Below are 23,037 nucleotides of genomic sequence, written 5' to 3' on the forward strand. Positions count from 1 at the left end.
CTTTCCCTTAGAAGAACAAAAGCACAGCTGTGTAGCCAATGCTTTCTTTTTTAACCGCTAAATACCTCTTCCTGTGGCCACACCTGGTCCAGTGCTTAGAGATCAACTATCACACCCATGGAGGAGGGAAGAATGAAACTAGAAACACTTCCCACTATACACACTTGTATCCCACCTTATTTTAAGCTGTGAGCCATCATGTGACTACAGCCTGCAAGGAATCTCAAAGGCAGCCAATGAAGCACACAGGACAGAGATCAAGTTTAACCACAGGACAAAAAAAAACCCCAGGAGTTGTGAAGTTTTGAAGGAGGATGATCGCTACTGTGACAAACACAACTTTTACTACTAAATATAACCTGAAGTGATGGTAAGGTCAAGCTTGAACACACCTTAAACCCTGGAAAAAGCTGAATGTGCCCCCTGAAGTAATCAGGCAATGCTGGGACAGGAGAGAAAGGAATCAAAATCAACATGATAAATATATTTTAAAATATGAATATCAAAATAAGCTTTGCTACTGTCAGGCACTGAGGTGCCTGTGTGAATTCACACAGACAATGAATCTTTATTAAGAACACTGATAAATTGCCACTTTAAAATGGGCAGGCGCTGCAGAGAGAACACAAGACACTATCGTTGAGTCAGGATGAAAGCCAGTAAAAATATCAAGACTTTTCAGTAAGACAAGTCTAAATAATTTAAATAGCACTCAATGTCTCTACCATTTTATTTTTTACCTCGCTAGCACTCTCATTAATGCCAGTCTCTTTCCAGCCACAATTGCTTTGTGGCCAAGGCCATCTACTGGTGAGTGGGGTGTGCAAATTAACAGGGATTTTGTTGGCCGGATTTAATTAGTGCTTGTTAAGATTTAGGCACATGCATTGAAATTGTGCTAGGCAGCTGTCAGGAATCATTAAACATGACCACAGTTTCAGATGAACAAATAAAAAATTAAGGCTTCCCAAGCTCCACATGAACCTAAACAAACATGATTTCTCACAGGGGAGAAGAATGTGGTACTTTGAATTTCCATCCCCAGTTGAAGTGCAGTCCAGACACCTTGTGTGACCTTACAGTTCTGTGTAAAATGAATGAGAAATATCAGTGTTGCTAACAGATATGAATTTTACCTTAAAAATCACTACCAAGCCTGGTAACACTGTTTTCAAGAATTAATGGGGTCTGAATGAAGACATTTGTGGGCTAAAACTGCAAATATTTTAGATGGTCATGTATGGGGATTTACAGGCTACACACCATAATTACAATTGTACTTGTCCTCCCACATAAAGCAACAGAAATGCAAGCGAGGCAATGAGATGAGAGGGAAATCAGGCACACATAAATCCTTAAACACTGTGATTTCCCAGGTGATGTCTGAGACAAATAATAGGAAAATCTGGGATCTCCACACCATTCTACTGTTCCCTGCTGGGCATCATTATTCCCAAATCATGAAACAATTCCTTTAGTTCATTTTTATAATTCTGAACATTAAAGTTATCATTATGATTTTTAGGGTAAAGTGTTTGAATGGCAGGACTGGAAATCCCAAAATTACAAGACAATATTCTCTCTATCTTTGTCTAGACTGAGATGAAGCAAACTTAACCTTTTATTCATCCCTTTTGCCATAGGAATTTGGGACAGCCTTGACAGCATATAGAAATATATTCACTTGAAGAAACTAAATACATTTTTTATTGCTACTTTTGGATGGCAACATGGAAACCAGAAGTTCCCGTTTTGCCTGAACAGACAACACAGAAGAAAAGTCCTTCCATGAGAGAAAACACGGATGCCATAAGATGACAATAGCCCTTCAGGGACATCCACTTCAGTCTGATTAATTGCTATGAAGATCACACTTAGGACACAGAATTTATGGATGGCAGGTAAAAAGGAGTCAAACCTTCCTATAAACTTCAATGTCCTCCAAGCTGTACATTTGTTTGTTACTTACAAGTTGGGTTTGGGGTAGTATGTGGTGGTTTTTTGGGGTGGAGTGATGGTGGCATTTTTTCTTCTGAAACCAGTATTAGACTCTAAATTCAGTTTGATTCCACCAGTTTTATTCACTGTGGGAGAAGATCACTTTCCAATACAGTAAGCTTAGTAATTTATGTGCCTTTCTGATTCATTTACAGTGCAATAAGGCCACAAGTAGTTCTGGATCTGATGGAGATTTGCAGTCTCCAGGACTATTTTCTAGATGAAGCTCAGAGGTGGAAAAACCCACAAACATCCAAGCGCTGCCCTCTCTGGCCCCGATGCACAAGATACACAACTTCAAAATAATAAAGCAGTGCATGTAAATTTTCAGTTACATCTTCTGCAGCAAAACTGTGTTATCAACTTGGAGCATGTTTCTATCAAGTCACAATTTTATAGTGAACAAAACAAACAAATTTCATTATCAGTCATACAGAAGGGTCTACTTTGCCTTTGCAACCAAAAATGGAGCACTCAGTAGTAAAAGGGTAATTCTTCATCAGTCATGACAGAGACTCTCATTTTGATACATCCAATCACACAAAAAAGACACTAATAAAGCAACCTGAATTAAAATCTAAGATATACCAGTATTTCTGAATAGATCTATGTTATTTAAAGACAAAAGCAGACACTCCTGAATATAAAGACTGCTTCAGTGGCTTTTTTTCTTATTTTGCTCCATCATAATGACTTCTTTCAAAAGTGCATCTGCACATTTCACTAGTGTTCTGCTTTGTCTCTTGTTACTTGTTATTTGGGTCTGTTACAGACCCAAGTAAGTCTGATTGCAGCTTCTTGCAGCACATTATTCAGTGGCCAAACTGGACATCCCACCATGGAGCAAATGGCCCACAGAATAATAAACATTTTTTGCTTTGTCTCAAACTTTTCCAGGCTGACTGCAAACACAATGGCTATATATACAGAATTCTGCTCCTCCCCTGAGGACAAGGCACTCTGTCATCAGTGAACTTTGTCCAGAGGACAAATCACAAATTCTGCATTATAAGGCCAGTCTGCTGCTGCTAAGGCAGAACAAAGTAGCATAATTATTTTTCCAAGATTTGACATTAAAAACTTTTTGATAAGATTTAAATGGATCTGGATCAAAAGAGCTGAACTATGGAAAATTTAATTTATACCTTTCAATCACAACTACTGTGAATCACAGTAATTATACTTTATACTTTCAAAACACTACACTAATATCTACAGCATACCTGTGTAGAAAGTTAGCTTTATATTTGAAGTTGATATAAGGGATGAAGAAACCTGTTACAATGTTCTCCTGTTGATTCACATAAAAAAGCCTCAAGCTACTTACACCAGGATTCTCGTGTTCCAGAAACCAGAGATAAACTGAGTTGTTCAGTTGCAACATCTAATTTTAAGGATTTGTTCATTTCTTTAACACGCATTTCAAACAGAGGACTTCATTTACCTTAACTCTCAGGTCCTCTCTTAAATTCATGGGTTTAACTGATTTTTCTTTCATAAACCTCTAAACTTGGAATCACCTATATGTTATTGAATTGAATGTTTTTTTTTTAATTTTTCAAAACACATATCTCTTGGTTGTATTTTCCCAGTGCAATGCTAGAAGCTTTTTTTTTACTCCAATCCTGTAGCAAATACTGATAATGGCTCTAACTTTCTTAATCTCAAAACATATTCAAAAGCAAGATTACCTCAAAATGAACTGCTGAGGCTAGACAATCTAAGAAGTCCATCTACCTCTATTTCATCTTGCATATTATTCAGTTATATATTGTACAGTCCCTAAGGGAAAAAAGAAACATAGGAAAGTAACTCAGAAGGGCCATCAGCCATTAAAGCATTGTTTATCTTCAAACAGTACCATCTCTTCTCAGAATGTAAGTCAACATACCCATAACGCCTGCCAGGGTGAAACTGCTCTGCCTAAATGTCTTGGATGAGCATTGGAGCCAATTAAATTTGTACTAGCCTGTACCAGGGAAAAGGCTTTATTGGAATACTGCAGCACAATGAATGTTTCAGAAAAAATTTTTGAGAATCAAACATACAAAATTCATCTATCTTTTGGAGGAAAGGGCAAGAAAGGAAAAAAAGAGACCCCAAACCCCCTGATATTTGTTACATCAGAACATTTACATAAAAAGGCTGTAGAAAGCATTTATTCTAATAGCCTTGGATGTTCAATCCGTGTAATTGTCCAGTCTGGTTTTGCTCCTTCTGTAAATTCTCTTTGGAACCTGGAAAAGGAAAGAAAGTAAATGAAGGGCTGTTAAAACTTACTAATCTTATAGAGCTACTAATACAGCAAGAAATCATGACAAAAGATTTTACTTCAGAGTTATTCCTGTAACAGCTACTTAGACTCTAGTGCTTACTCCCCAAAATGGAAGATTAAAATTATTTCTATGACAAGAAACAAAATCACTGACTTCAGAGTGTTCTGGTTCAGATCCCACATACAGGATCAGCCACAGCAGAGGCCCAGATATCAAGGGTTTTCACAGCAGTAACTATGAATAAAGCTTTGTGGCAGATCTTCATTTGCCAATAGTTTCATTTAATGGGATGGTAATTGCATTGAGAAAGGAAATCACATGCTACACATTCTACTTGAAAATTTTCATTTTTACTGAACTATACTCTAAAAAGTAATGTATTTTGAGAACTACATCAAAGGTCAAGTTAACAGTAGCACTGAATCTCCCTGAAAGAAAACTCCAGAGTTGTCAACAAGAAAATGAAAATATCCACTCCTATTTTTAAAGTCGTCTTCTGCCTTTTGTAGTCATTAATGACTTCCTCTCTGAGCATGTCAGCTTTGACTGCTTGTCATCTAAAGATAAGCCTAAGCTTCAAGCTGAATATTCATGCTCCTAAATAACTTGCACATCACAGACAAGAGCAGTATAACATCATTGCTTCACAATTACATGCAAATCCACGCCTGCAAACTGTCTTCTTCAGACATCCAAATACTTAACACTGGGCTTCCAAGGCCTGTAGTGTCTCTGCCCATTTGTGTTTAGGTTAAGGAACACATACTTGCAAAGATCTCTCTGCTGGGGATTGGGAAGATATTTAGGCTTTAAGGGAAGGCTCTTAAGGTTAATAGAACCTCAGAAGCCTCTAACTCTAAGGAAGATGCTGAATTCAGCTAAGGGATGGATCCACAAAAATCCATTCAGGCAAAAAGCATTGGTGTCCTCATGAGTGTTGCCTTTGCTTCAGAGCTCCTCATCAAGTAGACCCCATACTTTCAATTTCAAATGTGGGAGTAAATCATTGACCATATTGCATTTCTCACACAAAAATCGTCGCTTCTCCCAACTTCTGAGAATCTTATTTTCAGTACATTTTGCCAACTGTGCATATATTTTCTGCACTGCTCTGACATCAGTACACCAACACAGACATTACTTACAAGCATTCCTGTGAAAAATCCATCTACCTAATGTGTGCTTTGAAGGCTTGGATCAGTGGCATGAATTATTTGAATACCAGGTGATGCTTCCTTTGTTCTGCCTTTCTGCAGAAAGTATTTGGCTAAATAATTTCCTCTTTCATGAGCTACTTTTTCAGCTAATTGCAGTTCTGACTTCTGTGGGGAAGTGACAAGTCGACAGCACTACACTTTACTGCTTGGCTTGACTGCACTGCTGTTAGCTGAGCTACAAGAAATGCAAAACAAGAACTGGCCTATTTCCTGAAAGCTGCAGGAGCAGCATAGGAAAGGATCGGAAACCTCACTCAATGCTCCAAATACTTCTCTTCCTGATAGAGAAAGAGTTCCCATTAATGTCAACTCAGAAACAAGGTAATAACATAATGGCTTTGAGGGGTATTTAAAAAATTTGGCCCTAAAATCAAAACTGGAAAGCTTGATGAGAATGAACTTACTTTAGAATCAAGGTAAATTAAACCACACCAGGTTCTGCACTGGCACAGTGTGAATGCCTACAGTTCCCCAACTGCTTACCACACAGCCAGCACACGTACGTGGGGGAAAAAAAAGGACAAGTAAACTTACTCATAGTTTGCTGTTAAAAGATGTTTTTTTTCTTTTGTGCTTTCATCTCCAAACACAATCTGAAAAACTTTGGCTCCACCTGGTACTTCATCAGGTAGATTAGCACCATTCAGATACCAGAAACACATCAGGATGCTAACAAACTTTCTTCCTGTTGGAAATAAATCAAAGCACGAGTTAGATCTCATGTTTCTCATTCGTCAAATACTCCTATTTGCTACCTAGCATATATTCTAGTGAGACTCTAGAAGGGCAGCTGACTTCAGCCATAAAGAATACAGGATAGAATAATAAGTGATAAAGCTATTTAGTGCCATATTCATGCTGTTTGGCAACAATAAAAATACTCACTAGAAAAGTATGTATTTTAGCATGAGTGTGGTGTGACATTGTATATTATGAAATTGTATGACAAAAAGCTGGTTCCCACAAGGTCCAGAACTAACTACTGATATGGCAAAAGTACATAGAGTAGTACAAACTCAGGAACAATCTAAGAGGAAAATAATAATGCCTATCTCCCAAATCAGTAAAAAAGCTCATTGGGTCTGACTTTTGATTTCAACTTGAAGTGCTCAATGGAAGCCCCATGGTTAGAATACAAATAATCTCAACTGTGTCTGATAAGGAACAGAACACTTAATGTTGGTATCCAACCAAAAGAAAAACTTGTTTGAGCTCATCACTAGCTTAATAGAAACAGTCAGGGAGCCATAGAACAAAATACATTATATGAAAAAAAGACTAGAACAGCAAAATTGATTTCATTATCCAGCCTTCACTATTCTTCTTGGAGGATGTATTTTCGTTGTTGAAGCAAACAGCTTTCAGTATATAGTAGAAAAATTGTTTTTGAGTGGTTTCAGATTGCTGAGGACTAACAACATAAAATTCTGTACAAAAGAAGAGGAATAAGCAAAACCTAAACAAACAGTACCATGACATATTAAAAATAAACTCTTGTTTCTGGTTTAAAAGGAAATCAAGAAATTACATACAGATGAGCTACAAACAAAAAAACAAGGAAAGGGAAACAGTACTCAAAAACACATCTGCAAGGAAAACACCTGCTTAGTGGGACACCAGGAAATAAAACTGCTCATTGCTGAAACGTTTTAGGATTCTAAACATACCATCATCATCATAGTAAATGCGAACATCTCCTTCTGTTGTGTACATGATTGAATCAATGTCAGCTGCTAAAGCATCCCTGTGGCTGTCAGGGAGCAAAGAAATCTTTTCCTTCAGCACCTGAAGTACCTAAATTCAGAAAAACTGTCACTTAGTTTTTCATTAGGAAATTGAAGTAACAATCTTTTTCTACTGCAGTTAATAAAATGAGCTGTATTGCTAAAATATTTGTGCAACAAACACCACAGCGGAAGTGAAAAGCACTGGGAGGTCTGGGCACTCCTAACCCTCATTCAGCAGCATTGAAGAAGATTCATTTACTGCTCAAAACCAATGGAAAACAAGTATCTTAAAAAATGCTTAGAAAAGGTACTGTCAAAAGAGTAGCTGCATTGCAAGGCACATAACCACAGAAAACACCAGTTAAGCTTCCACAGTCACACGCTCTGCCTTCTCACTGATGATTTCTCGCTATGTGTAGGTTCCTAAGCTTTTGGTTCAATTATTTCTTAGTTATCTTTCACAAATTTCTTTGAAAATCAGCTTCATTACCACTAAGTTTATCTTTGCCATTTTGTGATCCACATTGCCTTCAAAAAAAGTTTAAACACTTGCAAAACAGAAAAGACTGCAAAATCATTGCTCTGGGAATTAAGTTCCATCCCACATTCACACTCACAGTATCTGAGTGTCCTACAACCTACATTACTGTGCTAAGTAGAAAAATGGTGTGGTGCATAAACTGCACAGAGGCATCACCTCAAACTTCACATGAGAAAGTCAAGTCACAAGAAAAGATGAAGCTGTGCAGCATGTATTTTCCAATAATATTCAGTTTTTACCCCAACTTGATTTGCCATTTCTGAACAACAAACAAATACAGAGGTTACACAGAAGCAAGAGGCAATCTGCACTAGAAGATGTTGGTTTCTAGTCCATTTTTCAGATACAAAATTCATTGGTCAAAGAAACAATGAAGTAGCATGGTATCACAGCCTCATCTGCTACATCATCAGGTTACATGAGGTCTCTGGATCCAGGTAAAACCTGAAAAATTTAAGATGACCAGCGGGAGTTCTTTCAAGAGGAAGCAGAGGAGATGCTCTTTGAAAACAACAGCAAGAAACAAACTCACATTTTATTGCTATCTCTGTTCAGGGAGAGGAGGCAATATTGTTCAGAGGGGATGCACTAGAACAGCACCAGAGTTTTTGCTGCAAAGGCATGGGTGGCAATAGGGCAGGCCACGCTGACATCCTGTAACACGGCAGACAGAGACCTGGAGTATCTCCTCCACTTCACTCTGATGCATCTGCCACCTCCATGCCCTGGGAAGGCCAAGACAACTTCAGCAATTAAAAATTCATAAAAACACAGAAAACACAGCACTGATATTTAACCAGGTCAGTCATACCCCTGACACCACGACACAAGACTGAGGCCTTTCAGCCAAAACCAGTAATTGGCTGTATGATCTGTGTGGGTGGGAACACATCAGTGCAGCAGGGATGAGCACAAAACCCTTCCTTTCTTCATCTGAATTCTGGTGCACAGAAGCTTCAGCTGCCTGCCTACACCTGGAGACTCGCAATTCCGCCTGCCATCCAGAACCCGCTGCCTTTCAATCCTTCCTGGTACACCAGCAATCTTTTTGCCATTTGGTCCTTACGCTCAATGGCCAAAATGTACTTCAAATACAGTAAATTTAAATTAAGTTTCATGCCTTGAAATGAAACATTAAAAAAGCTGCAGGACAAACAATTGGCCTGTTCCGTGATACATTGGTTTTCCCAAATTAAACCACTGGCAGTACTTACAGATAATGACAGGCCAAATGCATGTTACTTCACAATGGAAAATCAGTTGCTAGAACAGGAGATGGAAAGCACTTACCTCTGGTGACACAAGTTCATCCAGCAGGTCAAGTTTACGCTGAGACAGCAGCTTTGAAACAACAGAAAAGGCCTACCAAAAAAAAAAGTATATACATGAACAAGTAACACTAGGTTGGCTTATTTTTCAAACTAATCCATCATTACGTGACAAGGTACCCAAATATTCCATGATTTAAGATTTCAGTATCTGCAGAGGGTATCACCATTGAAATGTAAGCCCTCCAGCATTAAAAAAGTGATTTCATGAACAGATAAAATCGTAAGGTTTCTTTCCAATCTCTCATTTAAAGCATCAAATCTTTTCATATTAGGTAACAGAATGCATAGCTTACTAAAACAAAAAAAGCATTGCAGTACTCTGTATCGGTATTTACTCTTTTTGATAATTCAAACAGTCTGTGTCTTTCCCTGTAAATATTTTGTTCCCCTGCCCTCTTTTTCAACTCATCTTCTGGTTTCAGTTAAAACTGAAGCTTCAATTTAGAAATTTTCTTTAGAAATCTGGTTTAGTGTCTGAACTTCAGGAAGCAAACCCCCCTTTTCCCCCTCAATTTTGCAGCTATATTTACATACAATAATGTCTCTATATATTCAATTAGTGGTCTTGTAAAGGACGTTGTGTTTAGGACTCCACAGCAAGTAAAAACAAACCAAACCAGGACAAGATAAAACAGGGGGTTCTGCACACATGGCAAATAATTTGGTACAGGTTGTGATGTTTTTTTCTCTCTTGAATTGATATTAATCATTTTAACATTATGTGTTGTTTTGAGCTTGTTTTTTCTGTTCAAAGTAAATATAAAAACTGGAAGTTTCACAGCAGATAACTGTCATTTTTACATGATGAGCTTTGAGATCATTACCTCTTTGACACATTCTGTTGACAAAGCTTACTTGGTTCAAAATTTGGAGAAACAAGCATATACACCAGCTTTGTGTCTCCCTAAGCTTTATCATTTCAGGAAAACCTGCTGATATACATTTCCCCTTAAAGTCTCTGTAATGTTTGGAAGCATCTTCCTTCATGCTATTTTGGGGAATTGCTAAATCAGCTCATTTTAATTGTGGAATCTGGGAAAAGAAAACAAGGAATTCCTAAAGAAAAGCACATCTTAGCTTATATCACTCCCCCCCAAATGTGGTGCTTGGAGCCAGCAGTGGGGAACTCCATCTATTTTACATTTTGGAGCACGCAGGTACTACAATATCCACACATGACATCAGGTTGGACATCAGGAGAGATTTCTTCACAGAAAGGGTTGTTAAACATTGGAATGGGCTGCCCAGGGAGGTGGTGGAGTCACCGTCCCTGGGGGTGTTCAGGGAAAGACTGGATGTGTCAGTTGGTGCCATGGCCTAGTTGACAAGGTTGTGATCGGTCACAGGTTGGATTCAATGCACAAGAGAGACATGGAGCTCCTGGAGTGGGTCCAACAGTGAGGATGGACCCACTGAGGATGGATTCAAGGATCTCTTACAAGGAAAGGCTGATGGAATCAGGCTTGTTCAGCCTCATGAAGAGATGACCAAGAGGGGACCTCATTAATGTGCATAAATATCTAAAGGGGGGTGCCAAGAGGATGGTTCCAGGCTCTTCTTGGTGGTGCCAAGAAATAGGACGAGAGGCAACAGGCAGAAATTCATGCCCAGAAGTTCCACCAGAACATGAGGAAGAACTTCTTTACTGTACAGGTGACTGAGCACTGGAACAGGCTGCCAGGAGAGGTTGTGGAGTCTCCCTCACTGGGGATATTCAAGGACCGTCTGGACGCAATTCTGAGCAAGGTGCTCTGGGATGACCCTGCAAGAGGAGGGAGGTTGGACGAGATGATCCACTTTGGTCCCTTCTACCCTGACCCATTCTGTGATGATCTCAGAGCTCTTTTCCAACCTAAGGGATTCTGTGATTCCATGAAACAAAACGCGGGCACCGCCAGGCCCCGGGGAGGCTCAGCGGGTCCTTTCCCCCCCGGCCGGCCGCTCTGCCCTCCCGGGGCCCCGCTCACCTGCTTGGCCCCCCGCGTGAACTCCTCGACGCTGAACTCCTGATCGAAGTAGAGGCGGATGAGCAGGTAGTAGAAGCGGGTGCGGAGCCAGGCGATGGGGCTGGTGATCCTCACCACCACAACGCGCCGCTGCGGGCCCTCGGGGCCGGGCCCGGCGGTGCTGGCGAACCGGGCGCTGGGCCGGGGCGGGGGGAGCCGGGCGGGCCCCAGCGGGGCCGAGGCGGCGGCGGGCGGCGGCAGGAGCCGAGCGGGGCCCGCCAGTGCCCGCGCCAGCCAGCGGACACGGCCCGGGCCCGCGCAGCGCAGCGCCATGCTGGGCCTGCCCCGCCCCGCGGAAACAGAGCCCGCCGCCGGTTCCGGCGCCGCGCGGGGACCTCCCGAGGCGAACGGCGGCTCCGGCCGCGCTGGGGCGGGGGCTGCGGTCACCCCGTCACCGCGGGACACCTCCGGAGAAGGGGGGCGTCCCCTCCGCTCGGCCCTAGCGAGACCACGGCTGGAGTGCGGTGTCCGGTCCTGGGCTCCTCGGTACTAGAGGGACAAGGACCTACTGGAGAGGGTCCAGCGGAGGTGCCAAAGACGATGAGGGGTCTGGACCATCTCTCATATGAGGAGAGAATGCGTGAGCTGGGCTTGTTTAGTCTACAGAAGACTGAGAGGGGATTCATTAATGCATATAAATATCTCAAAGGTGGGTGCCGAGAGGATAGTGCCGGACTTTCCGGTGGTGCCCAGTGACAGGACAAGGAGCAATGGCCATAAACTTAAACACAAACTAACACACAAGAAGTTTCGCCTCAACATGAGGAAGAACTTCCTTACGCTGGGGGTGGCAGAGAACTGGAACAGGCTGCCCAGGAGGTTGTGGAGTCCCCCTGTCTGGAGACGTTCAAAACCCACCTGGACGGGTTCCTGTGCCACCTGCTCCGGTGACCCTGCCTTGGCAAGGAGGTTGGACTAAATGATCTCCACAGGTCCCTTCCAACCCCGAAAATTCCGTGATTCTGTGACCCGCGGGCCCCCATCCCTTGCTCAGAGAGAGAAGCCGGGAACGCTCCTGCGCGGGCTCTGCTTTCCGGGGGAAGCGGCGGGACGGACCCGGGTCACCGGCGGTCATGGAGCGGCGGGAGCGGGAGGCGCTGGAGCTGGAGCGGCGGGAGCAGCCGGCCGTGGAGCGGCGGGAGCAGCCGGCGGTGGCGGTGGAGCGGCTGGACGGGGTGACGCGGGAGCGGTTCCTGCGGGACATCTACCCGCGGGTACGGAGCGGGCTGGGGCTGCCCGGGGACACCGGGCAAGGCAGGAGTTGTCCGGTGACTCCCTACGGGCACATCTGGTGCAGGCAAACCGCGGGGTTTGGGTTTCTGTGCTCCCGGAGAGGTGCCGTGATCCAGCGAGTTGAGTGGGAGTTTGGGAGCAAGGAGCTTCTACAGGCAAGTCCTGTCTGAGCTGCTGGCAAGCTCCGACGGCCGATCTCTGTGAGTCCGTTTCCTTTGGCAGTGGTTAGAAAAAGTGTGATCGCTGGTTTTGTTGCTTTGTCGTCTCTGTTCCATTTTTTTCCCCTCCCGAGGTCCCAATTCAAAGCAGAAGTGTCTTTCTGCTGATTTTTTTTTATGTGCCCTGGATCAAACCTGTTCGTGGTTGTCAGCAGCAAGGAACCCGTATAGTGCTGGCAAGAGCTTCTCTTATGAGAACACAGAGCACCACCACAGCTCACAGTCTGCACCTTAGCTCTGTGGTCTTTTGCAACTTTTCTGCTAAGCTCTGGCTAGAATGATTAAATCTGTTTCTTAGTCTGGCTAGATTCCTTGTTGGCCCCAGCACAAAGTGCAGGTTAAAATTGTTTTTGCCTCTCCATATCTTTCCTTACACCACTAGGAAAAAGGATTTAGTTAATAGAGACACAGTCCTATAATTTACTGCATTTTGTTTCAACATGCAAAATTGCTGATTCACATTGCTTGTGAAAGATAAGTTGTGACCTTGAGTAGTGGGTCCTGGCATTCAACTGACTTGTTTGCATGGACATACCTTGAAAAATTAATTCTGAATTTTTTCCACTGGATGCTATGATCGTTTCACCATTGACATTTCTTTTTGTTTTGTTCCTTAGAGAAAGCCAGTAGTTCTGACAGGAATGGAACTGGGCCCTTGCACAACCAAATGGACAGTAGATTACTTGAGCCAAGCTGAAGGATCTAAAGAAGTAAAGATTCATGTTTCCACAGTGCCACAGATGGATTTCCTCAGTAAGAACTTTGTGTATAGGTACTGCACTCCAAGGCCTCTTGTGTTTTAAAGGCACATGCTTGTAACTTGCAGACATACAGTGCATCTGCCTGAAGCTGAGGGTGAGAATATCAAGATAGTGAAAACATTAAATTATGTATCGAAGTGCTGTCCTTGATTTCTCCCTCTTCTGTTCGTTCTACAAATATCTTTATGCCCTGAATTTAACACTATGAGGGTGAAATGAGGGCCCAAACAGCACCTTGAAAGAGATGTCATGGAGTAGTGTTATAAAGGTATTTTGACAGAGCATTCCTCTAAGAAATTTGAGCCTGGCAGTTGCTGCCATTAATGAAAAAAGCAAACCAAGACACCCTTGATACTGGATGATATGCTATTTTATTCTACTTACATGGTCTGTTTTCAGTGTTACTGAATAGTGGTAGTTTCTGCCTCAACATGTGCCTGGACCTCTTTGAATGCTGGTGTGTGGCAGGCAGGGTATTCCACTCTAGGAGGGGTGTAGCTAATTAAAGCCAAGCTCCTTTCAAAGTTAGGATGTGCAGTTCTCAGAATGTTAGAACTACTGGATACCACATGTTTCACCAGCTCTTTAATCTTGATGCGGGTCACAAAACATCTTGCTCTCCTCCGAAGTTCCTCTTGGTTTTCAAGGGCAAATGCCTTTATTTTAGCTCTTGTTTGTTTACCCCAGGTGGGAACAGGATGTGTTCAGTCTGTTAAACTTTTAAGCAGGTGGAAGCATACACTATAAGTGTAAACAAGCTACAAGTCTTTGAGTGGAGCCTGTTGTTCTAGGGGAAAAAGCACATAACAATTATGGTACATTCTGTTCCCTGCATAATGAACTTTTGAATCTTAAACGTTAGGTTGTACTTGAATGACTTTGCCTTATCTCTGTATTTTATTTTCCATGCTCTATTTTGTTTTGTTGTGTTTTTTTTTTAATTAATCTCTCTTACTGTGAGTTCACATCTAGTTAACCCGGTGTGCTAGTTTTAGCAGGTTTGTAGACAGCCATATGGAGTCTGATGGTGCTTCAGTATGGCAAGTGTCAGGACTTCCACCTACTTCACTTGAAATTCAGGAAGCTTTGACCCTTTCCATAGCAAGCCCCTCATTCTAATCTGAAGGGAGAATAAGTAGTACCAAAACACCAGAAACACTGAGGACTTAACATGCAGTTCCATGAGTTTAAACTGATGCATGTGAGTAGTACTGCAGTCCTGTTGTAAGTTGCATGCTCCTACCCCTGTCTTTGTGTTGGTTCTGGAACTCATTCAGCTAGGTTGTGATGTGCTGCAGAAGTCTGACTGTTTTTCTGCTGTTTTAGCTTTGCAAGCAGGTTCACTGTGAGGTCAGATGAGTGCCAGTGCTGCTGCAGGGGAGGAGATGGGGTGATAAGGGTAGACAGCAAGGACAGAGCTGTGGCAGCACCAGCATGCATCAGTTTAAGCTGTCGTGGAGCTGTGCTCTCACTTTCTTCAGTAGCAAATGTAAATGGGCATGATACAACAGTCTAGCTGAAGTCAGAGCATTGGTTCTTGTTTGGTTTTCCATTGACTTCAGTGGTTGTATTTGCCTGTTACAAAGAAGCCTAAAGTTTAGAGAATTGGTCTAAGTGCTGTCTGATGAATGTTCACATTCTGGTAGAAGGGATAACAGGATCAAGAAAAATTTTGCTTGAGGGTAGTTTGTTCTTTACCTTGGGTACTGGGAGGTTGTTCTGAAATGTGGTATTTATATTCAATAATTTATTATCCAGTAATACGTAATGTGAGATGCTGAGATGAGTAAATGTAACATTCAACTCATAATATTCATAACAGTGAACATGTACCATTACTGCTTGTGCTTGGTTTGCCATTCAGCTGTCAACTGATACCAAAATCTGTAATCTGTATGAAAAGCTTCCATTATCTAAATAAATATGTAACACTTGTATTGACCTCAGAGGGACCAGCTCTGATGCCCAGTGATTCCTTTTGAATCTTCTTAAGTTAGGTTTAGTAAAAGTTTAAAGAAACACTTGAAGATATAAAAAATGCTGTGTTTTGCTTAGCTGGAGAAGCACATATTTAAAAAAACCTCAGATAACTGAAATAAATTTTATAGACCTACAAATGAAGATAAGTTATCTGTGTTCATGCACAAATTCTTAGCAGAAAATGCATAGATATAAACATGTGTATGTTCCCTGCAGTAGTTTTCTTGATGCTGAACTTTTCTGCAAATTTATGAAAATGTACAGTAAACAAGTCTAAAAATTACACACTTACAGAAACAGTCTAAGCAAGTATTGCCAGGCTTTGGTCACAGTTTGAGTCTTAATTTGACTGGAAAGAAATTTCGGCTGTGATTCAAACCGTTCAGAACTCCTAAGCTCAAGAGGGGATCTTTCCAAAGTGTATAAATAGTTGATGGAGGGAGTAAAGATGGAGCTCTATTCTTCTCCTGGTTCGTGGTGACAGGACAAGGGGCAATGGGCACAAGATGAAATACAGCAAATTCTGTTAATCTATTGAACACACTTCCCCCATCTTTTACTGCAAGGGTGGTCAAACAATGGAACAAATGAAACAGGTTGCCTAGAGAGCTTATGGAGGGTCCATCCTTGGAAATGTGTAAAACCACACTGGATGCTGTCCTGGGCAAGCTGCTGTAGTTGATCCTGCTTTTGGCAAGGGGGTTGGAATGGAGGATCTCCAGAGGTGCCTTCCAGCCTCAGCAATTACAGGATTCTGTTTGGATATTTACAATTTACTGAAGTGGAGAAGTTTTTAAGTGTAGGATTTCTATCTCAATAGAACTCTTCAAATATCTGCTGCAAACACTGATTAGTCACCATGTTAAGTTAAAAAAGTAAAAGAGCAGCACATTCCATCTTTTGTCTTACTTTACATGGTCTTACTTTTACATGGAGCTTATTATAAACCAAGCATTTACACCATGAGTTGTTACATTGATTCATTGTATAAATTTAGATATTTATATTCCAGAACTCTGCCTTTTGATGTATTTGTACGAAGAGCAGCTGAAGTCAACCACCAGGAGTACTTTCTTTCTGAGGTAATTTCTTTGGTGTCACAGTTTCTTCTGTCAGTTATTTTGCCAGTATATGGAAAGGAAAAGGATGAATTGTAATTTAAAAGTTTACTTGATCTTAGATGTAACTTTTTAGTGGCTTGGAGCCAAGGGAAAAAATGTGAGTTGTTTTGTATGTGCATGGTGTGGTTAACTTCAACCAGCCAGTTTCTGTTAACAAAAACTGCATACATGAGTAAAAATTCCAGTCTAAAATTTAGAAATCAAACCTTGTTTTAAAATAACAACTGTATCATTTGCGTGTTTCACAAGAAAATGTCATGAAGATATTTTAGAGTTTGATTACATCTGCTATCAAAATACAAATCCAGATTTTTTTGTGACGTGATTTGTAAGTAGCACATGTGTGGCTATCTTTACATATCAATGTTCAAGCTAGGGATTTTTCAGGTAGCTGTGATTAGGAAGCAAACAGTTTTGAATGTAGACATGCTTTTTACCTTCTGTGCTACATAGAATGCTGTAAGTTTTGAAGCCAATTAAAATAGCTGCCTGCATCAGTGTTCTGAGGAACTTAAAATATAATCTGCATTTGCTTTGAGGCTGTTCAGTAACAGCAATGCTGAAGCAGTTGACAAGTCTCCCCCCTTTTACTCTTCTGCTCTCAGTTAATGTATTTTCCCATTTCTTGAGATGAACAGTAGGGATCAGTAGAGTAAAGGCAGTATAACAAAGCAGCTAAATTTGTAGATGCCATTTATTTGTACCATATTTTAATGAAGCTCTGCATTAATTAATGAGAAAATACAGGCTCTTTGTTTAAGTGTTTGCATTTCTTACTAAAATACCAAAACCAATTCTCTTTTTGTGTTCTCTTCAGGATGAAAAGTACTATTTGCGATCAGTGGGTGAAGATGCTAGGAAGGTGAGTTATTTGAGATTACAGTTCCTATATTGTAAAGTTGCAGTTTAGGAATATTTTTTTAAAGCCCATTGTCATCTGCTGAGTCTGTAACACAGACACACAACTTACTTAGGGTCACTTGGTTTGTGAATCTGACTGGATTTAAGTCAGAATATTTAAATCTAAGTGTCTGAACTAGTTGCTGTTATATGAGAGCTTAGCTGATCACTGAAGAATACATGGCTAACCTCCCTTTCTTTAGCTTTTGTTGTAAACTAATATAAAAGGATTTCTGCTGATCTCTTGCTTCTTCAGTGTGATTTCTAGCAGTTCAAAGCAGCTCTCTGGCTGTTCTTGTTAGTGTCATTGAGCAAGTCATTGCTGAAGAACGTTGCTGTGTTCAGGTATTCACCAATGCTGAAGTTCCAGCCCCATGTTTCATATGATGGGAAAAGACAGTGAAGTGCTCCCTCATTTAAATGTGCATATGTGGTTCTCTAAGAGTTATTGTCTTTCTGTTTCAGGACATTGCAGATATCAGGAAGCAGTTTCCTGTTTTGGCAAAAGATGTTCAAATTCCAGAGTATTTTGAGAAGGAACAGTTCTTCTCTAGTGTCTTCCGCATCAGCTCAGCTGGATTACAGTTATGGACACATTATGATGTAGGTAATACACGGGTTTAGCATAAAATGTTGCAGATGGCATTACAGAGTTGAGATAATAAGGTGCAAATCTCTGACAAAGATCAGAGAATCATAACAGACTTCACATATTTTGAAATAGTGAAATGAATCACATTCAGTGGTACAGTGAATTTTAAATAGATGTATTGCGTGGGCATAATATCTTGACTGGGTTTATGTCTAATTCCATATTTGTGAGATTAAATGACGTTTTATTGTGTTCTTTTTTTTACTGTTTTGAGTTTCAGTTAAAAATCTGAAACACAGTAACTTTCAATGTTTTTGTCTTCAACATTACATTCTTTTTTTTTTTTTATTCTAATGGCCATATTAGAATAAAATGCAATTGTATAACACATTGCCAGTTGTACAATGATTGTAGTAATTTGTGGCTGCAATGCGATAGATTCCAAACAAGATTTTCTTATAACATTGTGCAGTGAATTCTGAATAAATTTACTCATAAGAAAAATAGGTTTTGCCTTATAATTAGGAAAAAGGATCCTTATCAATAGAAAGTCAGTCAAAAAAATGAAGTAAGGGTAACATTGAAAGAGAAAAGGAATCCATAATATATTTTGTATTACATCTTGGTGGTTTATGTGTCTAAAGTATGGTATGGCTTTGTGTTTTAAGATGGAAGAACTTGATTCTTTGTTTCAGGAAAAACACAAGATAGTTGGAAAGCAATACTGTGTCTCCAGACACACTATTTGTCAAGAATGTGCAGTCAAGGGGATAAAGTTACTCAAAATTTTAAGTTTTTTTAATTAACCGTATGTGGAAGCTCTTGTAGCTAACTCTTAACATGGGAAGGTTTTAATAATTCCCTCTTTTAAGCTAATAATTAATTAGCTTAATCCTATATAATCACTCTTAACTTTTGGCTGACATCTCTCTTATTATGCTTATTCCAGGTAATGGATAACTTCTTAATCCAAGTCACAGGGAAAAAACGAGTTGTTTTGTACAGTCCTCGAGATGCACCATATTTATATTTATCAGGTATGCATGTCATAGGTATCTAGGTCAGAGTTTGGTGATCTTTGCTGCCTTGTGGCTCACAGGTGTTGCACTGTAGAAAACAGTCACTAACAAAGGACTTGATATAAAAAAAGTAATTTGTTCCCTTAACTCTAATCCCGTTGGCTTTAGTTAAAGCTGAGAACAGCAGCTTTGTGTGATTGTTTTCAGCAGGTAACTGGAGGAGTACAGTGTTCTGTCTGGGCTCAAAATAGTGTTTTAAATGTCAGGAGAAGTGTTTTTTAATGTTAATAAGGTTGCAGTCACAAGACAAATGTAGACAACACTGCCATCAGGTTTCCCTGTTTTTTAGAAGACTTACAGCACAATAAACCAGTATTAAATTTGATTCAAGAACTGCCATTTCCAGCAATGTGATGATGCTTTGTTACTGTTGGAAGAGTAGGAATATTTATTCACTGAAAATTTTCCTAGGTACTAAATCAGAGGTACTGGATGTGGATAACCCAGACATGGAGAAATATCCCCTTTTTGTGAAAGCCAAGCGCTATCAATGTCTTCTGGAAGCTGGAGATGTGTTATTTATTCCAGGTAAGTAACAAATGGTTCCTGAACGTGGCATTTTCATTTCTAGAGATGGTAAGAGGTGACTAAAGCATTTCTATGTTTAAGTGTTCTGTGAAAAGTGTTGGCAAAACTTTTCTACTTCCCACTGTACAATTACTTTGATAAAAGCTATTATTATATCTACCTACAAATCTTACTGTTCCTCAAGTTTAAACTTTGTGCTTATGAATTTGTGTCTTAGTAGATTAATATAATAAACTCACCTTGTGAAATCTGAAATTACTTCAGTGACTTGAGTTTCCCAGTGACAAGATTTGAGTAAAGTACCGTTTCTGTTCTTCTGTAGCTCTGGCACTGTGAGGCATGTGCTCTGATGAGAATTTTGGATGGTAGAGTTACTGGACCTTCTAGAAATTTCTAATCCTCTCTGGGGAGTGGAAAGACAAGTCCTTATCACTTTTCTGAACAAGGAGAAAACAGAAAGCTCCTTCCTGGGCTGAGATGACAAATTCTGGTAATCAGGGAAAAGCATTTGAATTACTCCTATTGAACTACTCCTACTTGTTTCTGATTTTAACTCTTCATGAGTTTGTGGCAGATACTCTGTCGCTTTTATATTATCTGGGCAATATAAACAGGTCAGTAAACAAAAAGGCAGTAGGTTTTTAGGAAGTTATTTTAAAATAGTTTCTTAGCCTCGGACTTGTTACTTAGTTTTGAACTTACCATTTGTTTCTCTTCCTAAAGAAACTTTTGGTTACACTTAGATAATGGTGTGTCACACTGTTGCTGTGTTAGCAGGTTCGGAAGAGGGGCTGCTCCTGACTTCTCCATAATAACCACACACATTTCTCAAAAAGCATCTTTTTTCAGTGATACACATTCCAGGTTGCTGACAAAGTCTTACCTTCATCCCACACATGCTTATCATTTGCTTACCTTTGAGTATCTCTATACTTCAGCAAGTGTTGCTTTCATACAAAGTTATGGATTGACGTAAACGTCTTGAGGAACTTCTTAACTTTGGTACAATGCAATATATTCAGGAATGAATATTAATAAATAAACAAAAATATGGTAGTTGAGGCTCTTCCTCAACTAGGTTTAGTTTGGGCGATTCTGACACTTGTTATGAGTCACATGGAAGTTTTGGATAGTAATTTTTATTTTAGACATTCTTCTTTCTGCAGCTTTGTGGTTCCACAATGTAATTTCTGAGGAATTTGGAGTGGCACTGAATGTCTTTTGGAAACACCTTCCTGCTGAATCCTATGATAAGACAGACACTTATGGAAATAAAGATCCCATGGCAGCCTCTAGAGCTATACAGATCTTGGACAGGGCCTTGAAAACACTTGAAGAACTACCTGAGGAATACAGGGATTTTTATGCTCGGAGAATGGTGTTACGCATCCAAGAAAAAGCCTATAGGAATGATTATGGATAAAATAACACATTGTAATTCAGCAAGCTTCTGTGCAAGTAGAAAATTGTATGTCAATGTGGAAACTGTCCATGTGTACATACATTTTGAGACCAATAAAAACTGTTGGTAAATATTCATCTATAACGAAGTTGATCTTGTAGCTTTTTTTTCTTGTTTTTATCATGTGTAGTGAGTACAGAGTTTGCTTGATCTGGCGATGGTCTCTTTTCTACAGTGATATACACATTTGCAGTGCCTGCATTTATGACTGTACTGGTTTGGAATGTTCTACTTAAATTTTTCTGAACAGAAGTCCTGGTGTCTGGGCTGACAGTGTGTATGCTTACAACTAACTGCACGTCTTCTTGAGTCTGACCTCATGAAAGTTTAGGAAAGCCACAGTGGTTTCTGAGGAAGTCTAGGAAAGCCATTGTTGGTGGCTGTAATGGTCAAGGTTTCTTTTTGAGTAATAACCTGAGAATAAGTGTGGGGAGTTTCTTCTCCCCCTTGTAGTGAGACTGAGAGCGGGTATGAGGAAAAAGCGCAAAAGCTAATCATGCCAGTTAAGCTTAGAATTGTGCAACAGCTTGACTGCAAGGCAAATGATTTACCCTTTTCCTACCTGCATAATGTATTGTGGAGAAAACCTTGTTGGTCACTGCCCCAGTGCAGTCAGGCAGCATTGCTGTTTCTGTAGCTGTGAAACACTTGCAACTAATGTGCCCATAAATCCATTCAGCTACAGTCCTAGAATCTGCAGTGAAGTTCATAGTTCTGAAGTAGACATAGAATCTACTGGGAGCTGTACTTGGGGTGCTCTTTGTTACCATATGAGAGGGGGTTTGCATTGCACCTTTGGGGATGGAGCCTGTTGTTCAGGCATTGTAGGTTACTTTTTCAGATTGCAGTGCTTACAAAAGCCTTGTGAAATAAAGGTGGGGATCTCACAAAAAGGATAGGCTTGTCATTGTCTCTTTGAAATCCCTCTGATGTTATTACTTGTGCCATTTGGGCAATGCAGCATTTTGTGACTAAGGTCAGTCTGTAATTTCTAACAATGTTTTTTGAGAACTGTGACTTGTCAAAAGCTCTTAGACTAAATAGATATGTAGTGTTAATAAAGTGCTGGAAAAAAAAAGCTTTCTCCAGAAGAGCAGGAGCTTGAACACTGTGCAGATTATTCTTCTAAACCTGTTCTTCTTGGCAATTCAACACAGTGAAAATAGTCTGGTACCATGTGAATGGGCACCCGGCCACCTCAATGAATAAGCATGAATGGAACCAGCCAAGCGATTCTGATGGGCATCATTGTACATTCTGAGGGTAGAATTTAAATTTGGGATCACAAATAGGTCTCCCAAAATTTTTGTTCAAAAAGGAACAAGGATTGCTTGTGCATACTGCTGAGACAGACTGTTAGGCTGGGGTAACCTCTTGGCTTTGTTAGATCGGTGATGTCGAGGGCCCCATCTGAATTGCAGAGGTGAACAGAGCATATTCTTTGTGTGTCGGGACTAAATGGAGAGGCTCAGAGAGCCTGCAGGGCTAGACAAAGCTGTGTTCCAGCATTGTGCCTGCACAGCCATCTCTTTTAACTATAACTGCCTCAATATACTGGTACAGAGAAGTCCTGTGCTGCTCCTGCATCCTGCCATTGCTTGATTCTCCAGTCACAAAAGGGACATGATAGCCCAGTGTTCTCAGGCCCCCTCAACACTCAGTAGTAAATAAGGGAAGCTTTGTGGAGCAGCAATTGGGGTGTGAGTGACCTGCTGCTGCCTCACTTGTGGGAAGTGCCTGCTGTGCTTCAGAGAGGGTGGGAGGGCTTGAGGCTCTTGGAGAGAGGGAAAGTAAAGGAGGAAAATCTTGTGGGTCAAATACCTTCACTGCTGTGCCTCCTAATGGTGATATTAAGATTTTCAATAATACTGGTTTCATAGTATGTATGTAAAAAGCATAAATAAGACCTGTCAAGCCACAAGTATTCAGAATGCTATTTTGAATATTTTTCAATCCCCTTTTAATTTTGTAAGGGAAGCTATTAAATTATTAGTCTAAACACCTTAGGCCAAATTAAACCCTTGCATCCCTCAGCTGCAGTTAGTGCTGAAGTAACCCTGCAGGAAA

The 23,037-nt window shown here is 40.6% G+C and overlaps 2 protein-coding genes across 4 annotated transcripts; one reads left to right on the plus strand and one right to left on the minus strand.

Moving 5' to 3' along the window:
- Positions 1-530: 530 nt before the first annotated feature.
- MAIP1 (matrix AAA peptidase interacting protein 1) lies at positions 531-11,566 on the minus strand. 2 transcript variants are annotated; one of them, XM_039378849.1, is made up of 6 exons: positions 11,058-11,397; positions 9,050-9,121; positions 7,159-7,285; positions 6,026-6,176; positions 4,135-4,235; positions 531-3,780 (listed from the first exon to the last, which is right to left on the minus strand). In XM_039378849.1, the coding sequence occupies exons 1-5, from the start codon at positions 11,367-11,369 to the stop codon at positions 4,157-4,159; spliced, it is 741 nt and encodes a 246-aa protein (XP_039234783.1). In that variant the 5' UTR covers positions 11,370-11,397; the 3' UTR covers positions 531-3,780; positions 4,135-4,156. The 2 variants fall into 2 exon arrangements, with proteins under 2 accessions (XP_039234783.1, XP_027581540.1); XM_027725739.2 differs by having other exon boundaries at positions 532-4,235; positions 11,058-11,566.
- Positions 10,986-22,063, plus strand: TYW5 (tRNA-yW synthesizing protein 5). Of its 2 annotated transcripts, XM_027725704.2 has the most exons (9): positions 10,986-11,123; positions 12,029-12,310; positions 13,165-13,319; positions 16,301-16,370; positions 17,227-17,271; positions 17,775-17,912; positions 18,851-18,938; positions 19,392-19,508; positions 20,675-22,063. In XM_027725704.2, the coding sequence occupies exons 2-9, from the start codon at positions 12,170-12,172 to the stop codon at positions 20,929-20,931; spliced, it is 1,011 nt and encodes a 336-aa protein (XP_027581505.1). In that variant the 5' UTR covers positions 10,986-11,123; positions 12,029-12,169; the 3' UTR covers positions 20,932-22,063. The 2 variants fall into 2 exon arrangements, with proteins under 2 accessions (XP_027581505.1, XP_027581507.1); XM_027725706.2 differs by lacking the exons at positions 10,986-11,123; positions 12,029-12,310 and adding an exon at positions 12,321-12,529.
- The last annotated feature ends 974 nt before the right edge of the window (positions 22,064-23,037 follow it).

Source organism: Pipra filicauda, unplaced genomic scaffold (assembly GCF_003945595.2).
Source record: "Pipra filicauda isolate LSUMZ 115617 unplaced genomic scaffold, ASM394559v2 scaffold149_size4050908_pilon, whole genome shotgun sequence".
Taxonomy (NCBI): domain Eukaryota; kingdom Metazoa; phylum Chordata; class Aves; order Passeriformes; family Pipridae; genus Pipra; species Pipra filicauda.

Bases quoted from the DNA above. Each gene is read 5' to 3' on its own strand.
- TYW5 (XM_027725704.2), top strand. From the start codon at position 12,170: ATGGAGCGGCGGGAGCGGGAGGCGCTGGAGCTGGAGCGGCGGGAGCAG. The intron at 13,320-16,300 runs GTACTGCACTCC...TTTATATTCCAG, and splicing joins AGTAAGAACTTTGTGTATAG to AACTCTGCCTTTTGATGTAT. The intron at 16,371-17,226 runs GTAATTTCTTTG...TGTTCTCTTCAG, and splicing joins AGGAGTACTTTCTTTCTGAG to GATGAAAAGTACTATTTGCG.
- MAIP1 (XM_039378849.1), bottom strand. From the start codon at position 11,369: ATGGCGCTGCGCTGCGCGGGCCCGGGCCGTGTCCGCTGGCTGGCGCGG. The intron at 9,122-11,057 runs GTGAGCGGGGCC...TTTTTTTGGTAG, and splicing joins TCACGCGGGGGGCCAAGCAG to GCCTTTTCTGTTGTTTCAAA. The intron at 4,236-6,025 runs GTAAGTTTACTT...TTCCTTTTCCAG, and splicing joins CTTTTAACAGCAAACTATGA to GTTCCAAAGAGAATTTACAG.